The sequence below is a fragment of the Bos javanicus genome, chromosome 8, assembly GCF_032452875.1.
Source record: "Bos javanicus breed banteng chromosome 8, ARS-OSU_banteng_1.0, whole genome shotgun sequence".
In the NCBI taxonomy this organism is placed as follows: domain Eukaryota; kingdom Metazoa; phylum Chordata; class Mammalia; order Artiodactyla; family Bovidae; genus Bos; species Bos javanicus.
The window spans coordinates 107,175,204-107,190,865 of NC_083875.1; the positions used below are offsets into that span (position 1 = coordinate 107,175,204).

The 15,662-nt window shown below is 46.9% G+C and overlaps 1 protein-coding gene across 5 annotated transcripts in view; it reads right to left on the reverse strand.

The window, feature by feature from the left end:
• The window catches only part of ASTN2 (astrotactin 2), a 1,056,817-nt gene that overhangs the window by 907,212 nt on the left and 133,943 nt on the right, over positions 1-15,662 (reverse strand). For all 5 annotated transcript variants that reach the window (XM_061426655.1, XM_061426656.1, XM_061426657.1 and 2 more), the window contains exon 2: positions 2,634-2,821. In XM_061426655.1, the coding sequence (XP_061282639.1) occupies positions 2,634-2,821 (188 nt within the window). The remainder of the gene's footprint in view (positions 1-2,633; positions 2,822-15,662) is intronic.

Genomic DNA, 15,662 nt, shown 5'->3' on the forward strand with positions numbered 1-15,662 from the left:
TGCCATGCCCTCATCCAGGGGATCTTCCCGACTCAGGGATCGAACCCAAGTCTCTTAGGTCTCCTGCATTGGCAGGCAGGTTCTTTACCCCTAGTGCCACCTGGCAAGCCCAGATAATAAAAGTGTACCAAATAATAAAAGCTAATGCCCTTACATGCCAGGCTCCTCTGACACAAGTGCTCTGTTACACAGCATTAGCATAACCCTTATTTTTATAGATGACAAAACAGCGGGCAGAAGGGTTAAATACATTGCCCAATATCACCCAGAGTGTCCATGGCAGAGTGGAATTTTACACCCAGGCACTGGAGCTCAGGTACAAATGCATGTCACCTCCCTCTAGATAGAGGGCAGGGGTCTCTGAGGACATCCCCGCCCTGAGAGGCTGGGCTGCCATCAGCAGACGCCAAGGAGGCCCCTGTGTTCCTGGATGTGACTCTGTCTGCTGAGGGGTAAGGTGAGGATGGGAAAGATCAAAGTATTGGAGCCCTGAAGGGGAAAGAACCGGTGGGACCACAGGGTGGAAGGCCTAGGCCACCCCAGCTAGCAGGCAGGGAGGGTCTGGAGAGCGCCAACCTCTGCGCAACCTACTCCACCAGCCACATCCTTGATTGCAAGGAAATTCAAGAGACATTTTGGGTCTTGGTGAATTCTTTCCAAGCTAAACTCACTGAGCAGAAAAAAAAAAAAAAAAAACTAAGGATCACTGACAGTCTTTGGGGAGAGGTCTGATTTAGTATCATTAACACTGGGTGTGGAAACAGAGAAAGTCCATGCAAGACTAGTATTATCATTGGTATAATTCAGTCAAAGTCCCTGGGTTATGGGAGGACGTAGGTGAGTAAATGCTATGCTGAAACAGAAAATGCTTAATAAATGTGAATCCAAACCGAGTTTCACTCCCAGACATTCAAAGAAGAGTCGCGCCCTGCCCAGTCTTCTTCACATCAGATGGCACCCCAGCCTGCACGAGGTGCCCAGCAAGCACCTGAGAAGTGCCCACAAACTTGCAACCCAGCGTCAGCATGCAGGCACCCACTTGGCTTGGCATGTGGCTGCAACACTCGCTAAATATAAAAATGGGAAGTCTATCACACTCATTCCATGAATAACACAAAGGCCTTGATTTGTTCCTCCACGTGATGAGCATGCGTTAGGTCCAAATTTAACGTGGCTGTCTGGCTGGGGTATGTGCGTGTTTTTCCAAAAAGAGAAAACTTCCAAGCACTTACTCAGCCCTAATGAGAATGTCTCATGCACAGTAAGGGTTAAGAGGGGCCTGGAGCACGGAGACCATGACGAAAGGTCAGCTCCACTCCATCGCAGGCTCTTGGTAAGTACCATTGACGACTGAATGAAAGGCAGAAAGGAAGGGCTGGCTCATAGCTCCATTCTGCTGAGTGACCTTAGGCCAACCACTTCACCTCTCTGAGCCCTACCTTCCTTACACGTAGGCTAGGAGTGACATTTCCTACACTTGTGCATCTGTGCTAAAGGTAAAAAGGAGAAAATACTGCAGAGTGGCCTGAGGAGTGAAAAGCACCAGACTTGAGTTCAGTTGTAGCTATTATCTGATCTTTTCTAGAGCCAGTTAGACCCTGTACATTCTTCACTTTGATTCTTTTTTTCAATTTACTGTACAAAGCCATTAATTACAGCTTTTCAAATCATCATTAATGTGAGTCTACATACATCATAGACTTACCATTCTAGTGATTTCTGCCCTGGCATCCTTCTTTAAGGAGGCAGCAGGCTCAGAGTTCCAGATCCTGAGCCCAACAGAGATGGGAGGCCACTTCACTTCTCTGTGTCCATAACTTCATCTCTAACATGGAGGTGGCATGCCTGACTTCTTGGTGAGAATGCAATGAAATAATGCCCATGAATGCTCCCAGTGCAGGGCTTGACACATGGTCAATAAATTCTTGCATTGAAAAAGGGAGTGTAGAGAACAGTTGAGTTTTTATAGCCAGACACATCACACTTGGGTTCAAATACCCAAGAGCAGCTCCATCTCTTCCTAGCTATGTGACTTTGGGTTAGTTTCTCTGCTCTCTGACTCAGTATTCACAAATATAAATGAGGGTAATGGGGCGGTGCAGTGGGGAGATGGTGTGTAATAGCCCTGGCTATGCAGAGTCCAGCTCCAGGGGCCATCATGCATGGTCTACACTGAAGAGGGTGTTGTGAGGGTTAAAACACATCAAGGATGCTTGGGAAAGGGTAGCCCCACTCCAGTTTTGTTTGCTCAGTCATTCTTGGAAAGGCCAGTTGCGCTGGAGCACTGAACCTCAGCCCTCAGCCAGGCAGGCTGAGCACGCGGCAGATGTTAAACAGCTATTCCCAGAGATGTCGGCCAAAAGGCCAAGGAGCTGGAGACCCTTTATTTTCTCCTCTGAAGCACAATTAGCTTGTCACAGCTGACAGATGATGGACGAGTATGCATCAGTCCAAGTGACACCGCAGAATCCATCTGACCTTCTGTTTATCATTCTGACCTCTCGTACTTAGCCAGCTCCTTCACTCCACCTGCTGGCAATCCCTTGCCTCCCGGCATGGTCTCTCCACCTTGCCCTCCCCATCACCGCCCCCCCAACTCCCTGAAGCCCCCTCCTGGGTTCCTGCTCACTCACCATCACAGAAATGTGGAGAATATGCATCTGCTCCTCTACGATCTCCGAGGGCTCCTGGAGCGTGGGGGCGGTGGCCTGGGCCAGCTGCCCGGGGCTGCTCGTGGACACGTGGAAGTACAGGGTGCCGTTCTCCAGCCACTGCTGCTGCCAGCGGACCAGCGAGATGTCCGCAGCTGTGCCCGACATCTCTGCAAGACAAGAGGCAAGGCACTGGGTGAGCGGCGGGCCTGGCCCCGGCACGCCGGGCAGGAGAGGAGCCACACGCATTCGGGAGCTCCAAAGTCATCTACCCTGTGTTGGATGCCTTTCCCAGCACCAAATCTATGAGCCAGAGCCACTCTGCTTCACACCTGAAACTATCACAACGTGGTTAATTGACTATACGCCAATACAAAGGGAAAAGCTAAAAAAATCCATGAGCCAGAGATTGTCACTTCCATTTACAGGCCAGTTAGCTTGTAGCATGGCTATCCCAGAACAACAGAATGGCAGAAGCAGGATTTGAACCCAGGTCTGCCCGGTGCCCCTTCCATAGCACCATGCATGATAGCAGAACTCATTCCACTCCAAAGGTGGAAACAACCTAAGCAAGAGGTGGAGAAGGTGTGCACGTCCTTCTGAGACCATGGAACCACAAGCAGGTGAAGGAAGGGCCTGAATGGGAAGAGGGGGAGCTCAGAGTGTGAACTCCTCAGAAGCTCAGCTGGAAATGCTCATGGCAGAAATGCAGAACCTCAGAGCTGGGAAGGCCCCAAAGAACATTTGGCCCAGCTGAGGGGCTCAGGATCGTCCTCTACGGGAAAGGAGCTTAGCGAGTGGGTTGTTCTGAGCCATTTCTCCTGCTGCACTCAGCACAGCTCCACTCCCCTCCTCACACTGCGTAGGTAGTACTCTCAAACAAGGAAGTATGGGCACCAAGACTTCCATGGCTGAAAAATACTCGAAAACCCACTTCCCCACTCCAGTGATCTCATATAACCAACGGGAAGTTAGGACTTTCTAGTCACTTGTAAGGTCACCTAAATTGAACTTCCTAACTCTCGCTTCTAGGCTGTTTTTCCCTCTGAAGATGCTTTGAAAATAAGAAATTTCACTTTAGCAGTACTTCCATTCAGTGTAATTGTACCAACATAGCTTCTTGATAAGAAGGGCAAGGACATATGGTACCAAAAGCCTTCTTTCACTGGAGTCTACAATCCTTCCATCGTGTGGTCTACTAAAGGGAGATGTCCCTGAAAATATTTTGAAGGACAAGGCCAATCAGCATGTCCTGTGAATAGAGAGGAAGGGTGATGGGATTCTTGGAGAATTACCAGATCTTCCTTCAAATCAGTTACTGTAGGAAAGAGAAGCAATCAATCCATCCATAGATAAGTAGCCTTAATAGTGTATGAGGCTTGGACCTCTGGACCACGCTATGGAGCAGACCTAGAGACAGCATTGTCCTAGCCCCCAGAGGCTTCCTGTTCACACACACACACACGTGAGCTTGAGGAGGACGTGTTAGACCTTCTTATCCAGCCAGCTCTCCCCAGTCCCCATGTCTGCTCACACTGAGCTAAAACCAGTCACCTTGAAGCAATGATACAATGATATCCGTTCACCAAATGCTACTGATTTATTCCTGCATCGTCCATCCCCCCGCCCCCATAGACTCTAACTCCGTCAGATTCACAATCAAAAGTCAGGGGAAGAGCATCTGCCACTTAATAAGTGCTATAAAAAGTTAGCTATTAATATTTATTATCATTATTATTATTAATAGGGACAGGATCTAATTCACCCTTCAGCTGCTTAAAAAAAAAAAAAAAAACACTTGAGACATTCTTGATTGCCTGCTTTCTCTCCCACTCCTCATCCAGCCCATCAGGAGATCTTTCAAAAGGCACCTGAAACGCAGCACTTCCCAGCTCCTCTACTGTACCACCTGAGCCAAGACACCCTCCTTTCTTGCCTGGCTTACTGCAAAGGCTTCTTCTTTTAAAAAAAAAAAAAAAAAAAAAACTTTGTTTATTTATATATGTATTTTTGGCTGCACTGGCCTGTGTTGCTGTGCGTGGGCTTTCTCCAGTAGCGGCGAGCTGGGTTCACTCTCATGTTGCGGGGCACAGGTTCCTTACTGAAGAGGCTTCTCTTGCTGCAGACCACGGGCTCTAGAGCACGCATGCTTCAGTGGTTGTGGCACAAGGACGAAGTTGCCCCATGACATGGGGGATCTTCCAGGACCAAGGATCAAACTGGTGGCCCCTGCACTGGCACGCAGACGCTCAACCGCTGGACCACCAGGGAAGTCCTGCAAAGGACTCTCGACTTGACTCTCTTCTTCCACCCTGGCCTGTCTATTCTCAACCAGAAGCCAGAGGAATCCTGCCACAGTCTGAGTCAGCTCACGTCACTCATCCACTCTAAACCAATAGCCTCCTACCTCATCCCAAGCAAGGGCAAAGCAGCTGATACAGAGTGAGTTACTCATCCAAGGGAAAACCTGCCTGGGGTTCCCTTGCTGCACTCAGAGTGGAGCAGAGCTGGAGAGGGTCCCAGGAGTGCATCGGCTCCTAGAACTGAGAACCGAAGGACCCCAGAGCTCGCCTTGCAGCCCCGGGGAGCAGACTGGAGGCACAGTGCCTCGTCTATGAGGCAGGTCTCTGCCCAGCACCTCCTCGCCCCCACCGCCAGCCTCAGCACCCGCGGACTTGGCAGCAGCTCCTCTGGCAGCCGGCCAGCTGGGCCAGGGCAACGTGAAGACACGATGGTGAATGGCCTTGCTTGGTGCCTTGCTCATTTTTCTCTCAGTGCATCAGAGCCAGAACCAGATGTCCAGGGAACCCAAGGACCGGGCTTTACCTCTGGAAATTGCTGTCTCTCATTAAGCAGCTCAAGAAAGAGGATCTGCCTGCTGTTGGCTGGGTGGGCACTTACTGCACTCAGAGTCCCTGAAATGGCACCGGCAGGGAGCCCTGGGGGCAGCCACATCAGGCCAACACAGCCAGGTACAGAAGGAAGCAGAGGCAGTGTTGGGAAAGGCTTGCTGAAATCTGCACCTCTTACTCCTGGGGCTCATCTGGCCCGTGCCTGAAAGCCCATCACTAAAGCAGCTCGCCATCCCCATGTTCAGACTAGAACACAAGGGTCACATGGGGTTAGGCGCTTGTTTACGGTCACTGGTGAACTGATACCCAGCTGGACCCAGTGGACTGCCAGTCCATGTCAGTTTCTACTGTGCCACTTGTTCTTACAGCACCTTCCTTCTCCTTGACTAAATTAGCCCAAGGACCAAAACTAGACTGAGCTCTTTGTTTGCTACGGCGATGAGTGCACAGTCAGCAGACAGCAAACATTAAACGATGATAACAGTGTGTGAAACACAGTAAATACTGAATCACAGAGAAGGGCTCCGGCCGTACGCTATTACAAAGAAGAAAAAACTGCTGTTGGGCGGGGACAAGGGGCATGAAACCTCGGAGGGAAAACTGCCTTAGCGGAAGCAGAAGGTCTCAGTCATCCGTTCTCACGTTCATTTATTCACATGTTTCTTTGCTTAGTCATTCGACACACCTTACTGAGGACCTGCTCGATGGCAGGTGGCTTAGCAGCCTAGAATCTGGAGTGAAATGAGGCACAGGTTTGCCTTCAGGACACTCACAGTCCTTTAACAGCAGGAACTGTGACGCCGCCCTATGTCACTGCCCACGCACGTGCACATTCTCCTTTTAATGTGGCCTGGGAACCACGCAGTATCCTGCGTCACCGCCTACATCACTCCCTCAGCATGCTCGCCAGCCCTCAGGGCTTAAAACTGCTCCTCTTCCTCAGTGCATATGTACTTTCGGTCACGTTTCTCTAGAACTCTCCACCCAAACCTCAGAAGCTGCCTTCCTTCCAGTCTTTATCTCTCAGTCCAACCAGCACCTACTCAGAGAGGCCATGCTGCTCTTACCTCTTTGTGACCCCGTGGACTACACAGTCCATGGGATTCTCCAGGCCAGAATACTAGAGTGGGTAGCCATTCCCTTCACCAGGGGATCTTCCCAACCCAGGGATTGAACCCACATCACCTGCATTGCAGGTGGATTCTTTACCAGCTAAGCTACCAGGGAAGCCCCTTACCTAAAGTACTCCTCTTCAAAACTACAATTTGAAAACATCCATGTACCCCTATGTTCATAGGAGCTCTATTCACAAAAGCCAAGACACGGAAGCAACATCAGTTCAGTTCAGTCGCTCAGTCGTGTCCGACTCTTTGCGACCCCATGAATTGCAGCACGCCAGGCCTCCCTGTCCATCACCAACTCCAGGAGTTCACTCAAACTCACGTCCATCGAGTCGGTGATGCCATCCAGCCATCTCATCCTCTGTCGTCCCCTTCTCCTCCTGCCTCCAGTCCCTCCCAGCATCAGAGTCTTTTCCAATGAGTCAACTCTTCGCATGAGGTGGCCCAAGTACTGGAGTTTCAGCTTTAGCATCATTCCTTCCAAAGAACACCCAGGACTGAAGCAACATAAGTGTCCATTAATAGATGAATGGATAAAGAAGATGTGGTATATGTATACACAATGGAATATTACTTAGCCATTCAAAGAAGAAAATAATGCCATGTGCAAAAATACGGATAAACCTAGAGATCATACTAAGTAAGGCAGACAAAGACAAATATCATATGATATCGCTTACATGTGGAATATAAAAAAAGGTACAAATGAATTTTTTTTAATAGGACAGAAGGAGATCCACATATATAGAAAACAAACTTATGGTTACCAAAGGGGAAAAGTGAGGGGAGGGATAAATTAGGAGTTTGGGATTAACATACACACACTACCATATGCAAAAAAAGATAAATAACAAGGACCTACTGTATAGCACAGGGAACTATACCCAGCAGTCTGTAATAACCTATAAGGGAAGAGAGTCCGAAAATGTGTGTATAAACCTGAATCACTATGCTGTAGGCCTGGAACTAACTCTACGCTGTAAATCAACTATACTTCAATGTTTTAAAGAAGATGATAAATTACTGCTCTCCATATACATCCACTCTCCACTATATCACCTTTACACACACTTTCCATGGAACTTATTACTATTAGAAATTTAGTCCATGTGTTTTCTTCAACATGCATTTAATACTTGTCTCTCCAGGATGCCTGGAACCTTATATGTCTTATTCCTGTCATATTTTCAAGTACTTGAGCATATGTAAGAGCTCAATAAAAATCAGATTGCTGATAATGAACACACATACATGTACATACACTCATACACATATCCATAATAAGGTGATGAAAGTCGTGTCCAGTCTCACAAGGAAATTAAAAAGAAAGTAAAGGTCCATTGGGACTTGATCGTGGGACGGGACTCTCCTAGCTTTGAGACCAAGACCGTCTTCAAAATGTAGTGACAGGAGCATTGCAGAGGACAGGTATCTTGGTAGCCCTGGAAGGACAGGAAGAGGCAGAGAGAGGGGCTGGTGGCTGGTGTCTTAGGGCGGCGAAGCCAAATGCGCAAGGAGGCAGGCAGAAGAATGTCAGGCTGGGAATGTGGTTCAGACACAGTTAAGGGCACTGAATGTTTGGCAACAGGGTATACAGTCTTTTAGCATGCAGCAGGCAATCAGTGGAGTGGACTTGATCTGAGAGCTGGTCCTGAGTCCATTAAAAACGGGTCAAAGAAACAGTAGCATAACTGAGGCTCGTTCTTGAAATTCCCTGCTGATTGATTTTCCAATTGCATTTTCCCTCTCCTCTTCCCCTGCTCCCTCCATATAAACATTTCATTGAAGTCTTCAAGTCATATTACAATCAAACTTAAAGCAAAAGGGGGACTAAACGCATTTGGTCGGGAACCAAGACGATTCCCATAAAGGCAGATTATGCTGACATGATGAATATAAAATGAAACAGCAGATATTAAAGTAGGAGAATGGTGCACCATGCCTTCCGGCGGTAGACTGACTCCAATGCCTGCCTCCCTCCCAGCCCAGCGAGCTTAGTTTTATATTGGAATCATAAAGAAACCCAGGGATTGCCTCTTCACCTTTCACTGTTCTCCCCACATGGGCTACAACTCGTGAAATATTCAACAGGCTCAAATCCCCTCTACCACCCGATAAAGCCAAGTGAGAGGATCAGCCTTCATCAGTGATTCTGGAAAGACCTCTATCCTGTCTCAGCAGCCACGGATGCCTTTCAGCCTCCTGGAAAAGAAATAAAAAAATCCCGAAGGCGTGTTGTGGTTTTAATTGGCTTGTTCTTCCTAATCTATGGCACTCATTGTATTTTTATTTAATTCCTGAAGGTCATTATGAAAATAAGCAGCTCTTCTGATCACCAGCCATCTTGGTAACATCTCCCAAGTGGCTAACTAACCGGTCCTCAGATTCCACAGCACCAGCTGACCCTCCAGCAGATTATTCACAAAAGGCCAGAGAGCGCTTCTGATGAGTTTGCAAATGGTCTCTGTCTCACTGGGGAGCAGGGTGATGGGGGGGGTTGAGGGGACCAGACATTATGTGGGATGAACTCACTGCCTAGGCAGAGAGAACTGGGGAAGGTAGGGACACTGACTTCACGCACCCCTGCAATTAGCTGTTCCAGCCTCCATGGGCAGTCACTTCTCTGCAGTAAGACCTGCTGACTGGGCTTGGGAAGCAGACCTCAAGTACATGCCCCTCACTGTCATCTCTACAATGTCAGTCTCTACATTGTCACCTCTATGGTGGCTGCCTTATTGCCAGCCTTTATCTAATCTCTCCTGTGGACTGCTTCAGGTGGCTCTGGGCCAGTCAGGGTCTCATCTGAAAAGAGCAGAAACATAAGCTGATTGAGATGTGTTTAATAATGTGATCATTTACAAAGGCTTTGCAAGTGACCTGGGCCTCCCTGGTGCCTCAGTCAGTAAAGAATCCGCCTATGAATGCAGGAGACCTGGGGTTTGATCCCTAGGTTGGGAAGATCTCCTGGAGAAGGGAAATGGCCACCCACTCCAGTATTCTTGCCTGGAGAACTCCATGGGCAGAAGACCCTGGCGGACTACAGGCCAGGAGGTCACAGAGTCAGACACAACTTGGGGACTAACACAACACTAGCATTCTCAGAGAAACAGAAGCAAGAGAACATAAACAAACATGTCGAAAGAGACTCATTATGAAGGGCCGGCTCACATGATGATGGAGGCTAAGAAGTCCCACAGTGCACCATATTCCAGCTGAAGACCCAGGAGAGCCAGTGGTATGGCTCCAGGCGAAACCCAAAGGCTCGAGAACTAGGAGAGTCAAAAGTGTAAGTACCAGTCTGAGCTAAAGGCCTGAGAACCAAGACGAGTAACGGCAGAGGGCAGGAGAAGATGGACGTCCTGGCTCAAGCAGAGCGCAAACCCGGCCTTCCGCCACCTTTTGGTTCTATTCGGCCCCAATGGGACTAGATGAGGCCCACCTGCACTCACAAAGGCTTTCTCCTTACTTAGTGCAACTATTTAAATGCTAGTCTCTCCTAGAAACACCCTCAGAGATAAGCCCAGAAGTAATGTTTTGCCAGCACTGGAAATCCCTTAGCCCAGTCAAGTTGACAAATTAATCATCACAGGTAGGTTGAAGGTCAACCAATGATGAAGCTCCCCAGAGTTGGCAAAGCAAAGTGTTGTTACCATCCTAGGCCAGAGGGGGCAAAAGGAGGGTGGGTTATAAGACCCTAAAAGAGCCACAGCTGTAGGAAAGGGCCGCCAGGCAGCTGCTGCGACCTTCACGTAGCATAATCCAGGAAAATAACCCAAGTGCTGACAAGGCATGATCCAGCATGGAGGTCACGACTCAGCACCGAGGTCACCTACCTTCTAAAGTTAATCTCCTGCAAGTGCCTAAATATGGGCCAAGCTCACACAAACACTCAAGGGTGCTCCATACAGGTGGGCTCCCCAAGGTACACAGCAGGGAGGAAAAGCATGGGGAGTGGATCATATGGAGACTTTGGGCAAATGGAGACTTCCTAGCAACCCCAACTGGTATCCTTGCCCCCAGGCTTCCTTCCTTGCAGCCATCTCGCAAGTGGCTACCAAGATTATATGCTAATTTGTAAATGTGCTCATGCCATTTCTTTGCCAAAAACCATCCAATGGCTCTTGATTCCCATCAGGAAGAAAACTAATTTCACCAGCCGGCCATCTGCATTTCTCCTCTGCCTTACCTTATTTCACACCTTTCTTTGCACTTATGTGTTAAATCTCATCAAATTCTTATGTGATCCTCCACATACACAATGTTGTTTCCTAATTCTACATCTTTGGATAGCTTTTTCAGAGTTTGGGATAGCCTGTCCTACTGAACCCCATCCCTCACTCCAGAAGACTTCCTTGACCCCCATGGAACGCCCTCTTTATGTTTCCATAAAGAGGAAATATTGCATGCTGCATAAGATCACAGACTGGAGACCAACTGCTTGATTTTGAATTCCAGTTGCCCCGTGTTCAAGTTGTACGTCTTTGGAGAAGCTTTATAGCTTCTTCAAGCTTCAACTATCAAATCTGAATAACATTAATTAGTACCTGCTTCATAGGGTTGTTGTGAGAATTCAATGAGATGATACAAATAAACAAGCTTTTAACATTAATCTTGATCCTCAGGGAGCATTCTGCAGTTCCATTTCTTACACATTACTTCATATATACTGCTCTAGCATCTTATTTTAACATGGCATTTATCTATGTTAAAATGATCTGTTTATACAGCTGACTTCTCTCGCTGGACTTTGGTACAAGGACACACAACAGCTACATGAGTGTCCATGTGACCAACACAGTGGCCAAATATAAAGAAGAAGGTTAAGTCTTTGGTGAGCTGAACTGAGTTGCCCCATATCTGAATTCAGATGGACATTCCCAGAAGACAGAGAGAGGAAATGGCAACTCAGGATGTCAATGCCAGCTTAATTTCCAGGTAACTACTCTATAGAAATTTATTCAACATCTGGCTCAAGTTTAAGTACCCTGAAGAATGCAAATGAAGAGAAAGATAGACCTTTTAACTTTCAAGGGGCTTGCATTCTCATGGAAAGGCAGAGGAAGTTTATATAGAAAATATACAATCTTAAGATTCTGTTCAGGCATAAGTATATGCATATACAGCTGGAAAGAAGTACACTGGAACACCAAGAATGGGGGGATCAGAGGTGATTTTAATCGTTATGATTCATTTTTCTCTACACTTTCTACATGGAATATATATTACCTCTGTAGCAGATGCAAATACATGCTCGCTTTAAAATTCGTTTAGTCAACCAACCTTTTCTGAGATCTGGCATTGAGGAAGTCTATCCTCAGGAGCTCAGTCCAAGGAACAGAAAAAGGATGCTATGAGTAGCTATAAATCAAAGCAGGAAGCTTAGAGCAGAGGCTACGACTTGTGGCAGAATCTAGAAAGTATTCAGAGAGGAGTCTTACAGGATGGACAAAATTTCAACTGGTGCCCAGGGAACAGGGGGAGTTTAGGATGGAGGAGTGGCACAGAGACAAGAAGGTGGGAAGGCTGCACACGTGCAGCGGGAGGATGCCCGTAGAACATGCAGAATCTTATCACTGCAGAGGACACACAGAGACTGACACAGCATTCTGTAGAGAGGAGAGTGAAAAGGGGGGTTACTATCAGACTGATTATATTCTTTGCATCCAAAGATGGAGAAGCTCTATACAGTCAGTAAAAACAAGACCGGGAGCTGACTGTGGCTCAGATCATGGATCCTTATTGCCAAATTCAGACTTAAATTGAAGAAAGTACGGAAAACCACTAGACCATTCAGGTACGACCTAAATCAAACCCCTTATGATTATAGAGTGAAAGTGAGAAATAGATTTAAGGAACTAGATCTGATAGATAGAGTGCCTGATGAGCTATGGAATGAGGTTCGTGACATTGTACAGGAGACAGGGATCAAGACCATCCCCATGGAAAAGAAATACAAAAAGGCTAAATAATTGTCTGAGGAGGCCTTACAAATAGCTGAGGAAAGAAGAGAAGAAAAGGAGAAAAAGAAAGATATTCCCATCTGAATGCAGAGTTACAAAGAATAGCAAGGAGAGATAAGCACACCTTCCTCAGTGATCAGTGCAAAGAAATAGAGGAAAACAACAAAATGGGAAAGACTAGAGATCTCTTCAAGAAAATTAGAGATACCAAGGGAACATTTCATGCAAAGATAGGCTTGATAAAGGACAGAAATGGTATGGACCTAACAGAAGCAGAAGATATTAAGAAGAGGTGGCAAGAATACACTGGAGAACTGTACAAAAAAGAGCTTCATGACCAAGATAATCACGATGGTGTGATCACTGACCTAGAGCCAGACATCCTGGAATGTGAAGTCAAGTAGGCCTTAGAAAGCATCACTACGAACAAAGTTAGTGGAGGTGATGGAATTCAAGTGGAGCTATTTCAAATCCTGAAAGATGATGCTGTGAAAGTGCTGCACTCAATATGCCAGCAAATTTGGAAAACTCAGCAGTGGCCACAGGACTGGAAAAGGTCAGTTTTCATTCCAATCCCAAAGAAAGGAAATTCCAAAGAATGCTTAAACTACCGCACAATTGCACTCATCTCACACGCCAGTAAAGTAATGCTCAAAATTCTCCAAGCCAGGCTTTAGCAATACATGAACTGTGAACTTCCAGATGTTCAAGCTGGTTTTAGAAAAGGCAGAGGAACCAGAGATCAAATTGCCAACATCCGCTGGATCATCAAAAAAGCAAGAGAGTTCCAGAGAAACATCTATTTCTGCTTTATTGACTATGCCAAAGCCTTTGACTGTGCGGATCACAATAACCTGTGGAAAATTCTGAAAGAGATGGGAATACCAGACCACCTGACTTGCCTCTTGAGAAACTTAAATGCAGGTCAGGGAGCAACAGTTAGAACTGGACATGGAACAATAGACTGGTTCCAAATAGGAAAAGGAGTTCGGCAAGGCTGTATATTGTTACCCTGCTTATTTAATTTATATGCAGAGTACATTATGAGAAACGCTGGGCTGGAAGAAGCACAAGCTGGAATCAAGATTGCCGGGAGAAATATCAAAACCTCAGATATGCAGATGACACCACCCTTATGGCAGAAAGTGAAGAGGAACTAAAGAGCCTCTTGATGAAAGTGAAAGAGGAGAGTGAAAAAGTTGGCTTAAAGCTCAACATTCAGAAAACGAAGATCATGGCATCCGATCCCATCACTTCATGGGAAATAGATGGGGAAACAGTGGAAACAGTGTCAGACTTTATTTTTGGGGGCTCCAAAATCACTGCAGATGGTGACTGCAGCCATGAAATTAAAAGACGCTTACTCCTTGGAAGGAAAGTTATGACCAACCTAGATAGCATATTCAAAAGCAGAGCAATTACTTTGCCAACAAAGGTCCGTCTAGTCAAGGCTATGGTTTTTCCAGTAGTCATGTATGGATGTGAGAGTTGGACTGTGAAGAAAGCTGAGCGCCTAAGAATTGATGCTTTTGAACTATGGTGTTGGAGAAGACTCTTGAGAGTCCCTTGGACTGCAAAGAGGTCCAACCAGTCCATCCTAAAGGAGATCAGTCCTGGGTGTTCATTGGAAGGACTGATGCTGAAGCTGAAACTCCAATTCTTTGGCCACCTCATGCAAAGAGCTGACTCATTGGAGAAGACCCTGATGCTGGGAGGGATTGGGGGCAAGAGGAGAAGGGGACGACAGAGGATGAGATGGCTGGATGGCATCACCGACTCAATGGACATGAGTTTGGGTGAACTCAGGGAGTTGGTGATGGACAGAGAGGCCTGGCGTGCTGCATTTCATGGGGTTGCAAAGAGTCAGACATGACTGAGTGACTGAACTGAACTGAAGCTAAACCTATGGGCATCTCCCAGCAGAATAAAAAGTGTTGGATCCCACTTGGAACACCTTTATGCAATCAGACTAAGTTCTAGTTTAGAGCCTAATGAAGCTCTTCAAATGCTATAAATTAAAAGGGATGGATGAATGGATGGAAGCATGGATGGGTAAATAGATGGATGTATGGTGGATACATGAGTGGGTGGTTGGATGGATGGATATATTCCAATATTTTTTCTTCATCAATAATTACACAGCTTGGGTAGTGAAAGGAACACTGAATTTGGAGTTGAAAGCCTAGGTTTGTGTGGTAACTGCACCAACTGGCCAGTTTATCTCAGGACAAATCACAAAGCTTCTATGATTTTCTTTATTTGCAGTGTGTGTGTGTGGGAGGGAGGTAGTCATGATCTGTCCTAGTTGTATCATATCTAATGTAGAATTGAGAGAAAATAAGGTCATACCTAGCAATGTGCTTAGAAATCTGTGAAGTCCCATGGCTAATCTTGAAAGCAAATGCAATCATGATTCCCCTCATTCAACAATGTACCTTACCGTAATTATTTATTGACTGTCTAAAACGTGCCCGGGACAGTGTGAGGCTTTGTGGATAGGCTGGATGAAACGATGCATGTGCTGCCTCCACAGACCTTCCCTTCTAGTCTCGATTTTCCTCAGTTCCCACTAAGCAGCAACAGCAGCTCCATTTCCTCTTGCTTCCATCCATTCTGTCATCCACGTATCCACTCACAGCAGAGGACTGTGTCTGTCTCGGTAACTGCCATGCTCAGTGTTTAGCTTGCAGCAGGGGTTCCATAAATACTTGTTGCATAAATGCACCACTCGATGCACATAAGTTTCCTGCCCTCAAGTCATCAAGGAGAGCAGGAAAGGGAAAATCAGGAGAGAGTACCACCTGACACCAGAAGCGAGTATGCACAGGATGCCACGGGGACATGCATGAGAGGCAGGTTAACGCTCCGCATTTATCAAAGGTTTGGATGGGGCCAGCGGGCTGAGTGTCTAAGCTGGGCACTTCGTCGGTCGATGAGATTCTGATGTCAGGTGAGGTTAAACGCCTGCAGGATGGCATCGTTCCTGTGCTAGGTTTGAGAGGTCCCTCGGCAGGGATAGAAGGTAGATACGGCAGGGGCTGTGACCCAGCCTGGCCCTGCAGCAGCAGTGCAGAAGAG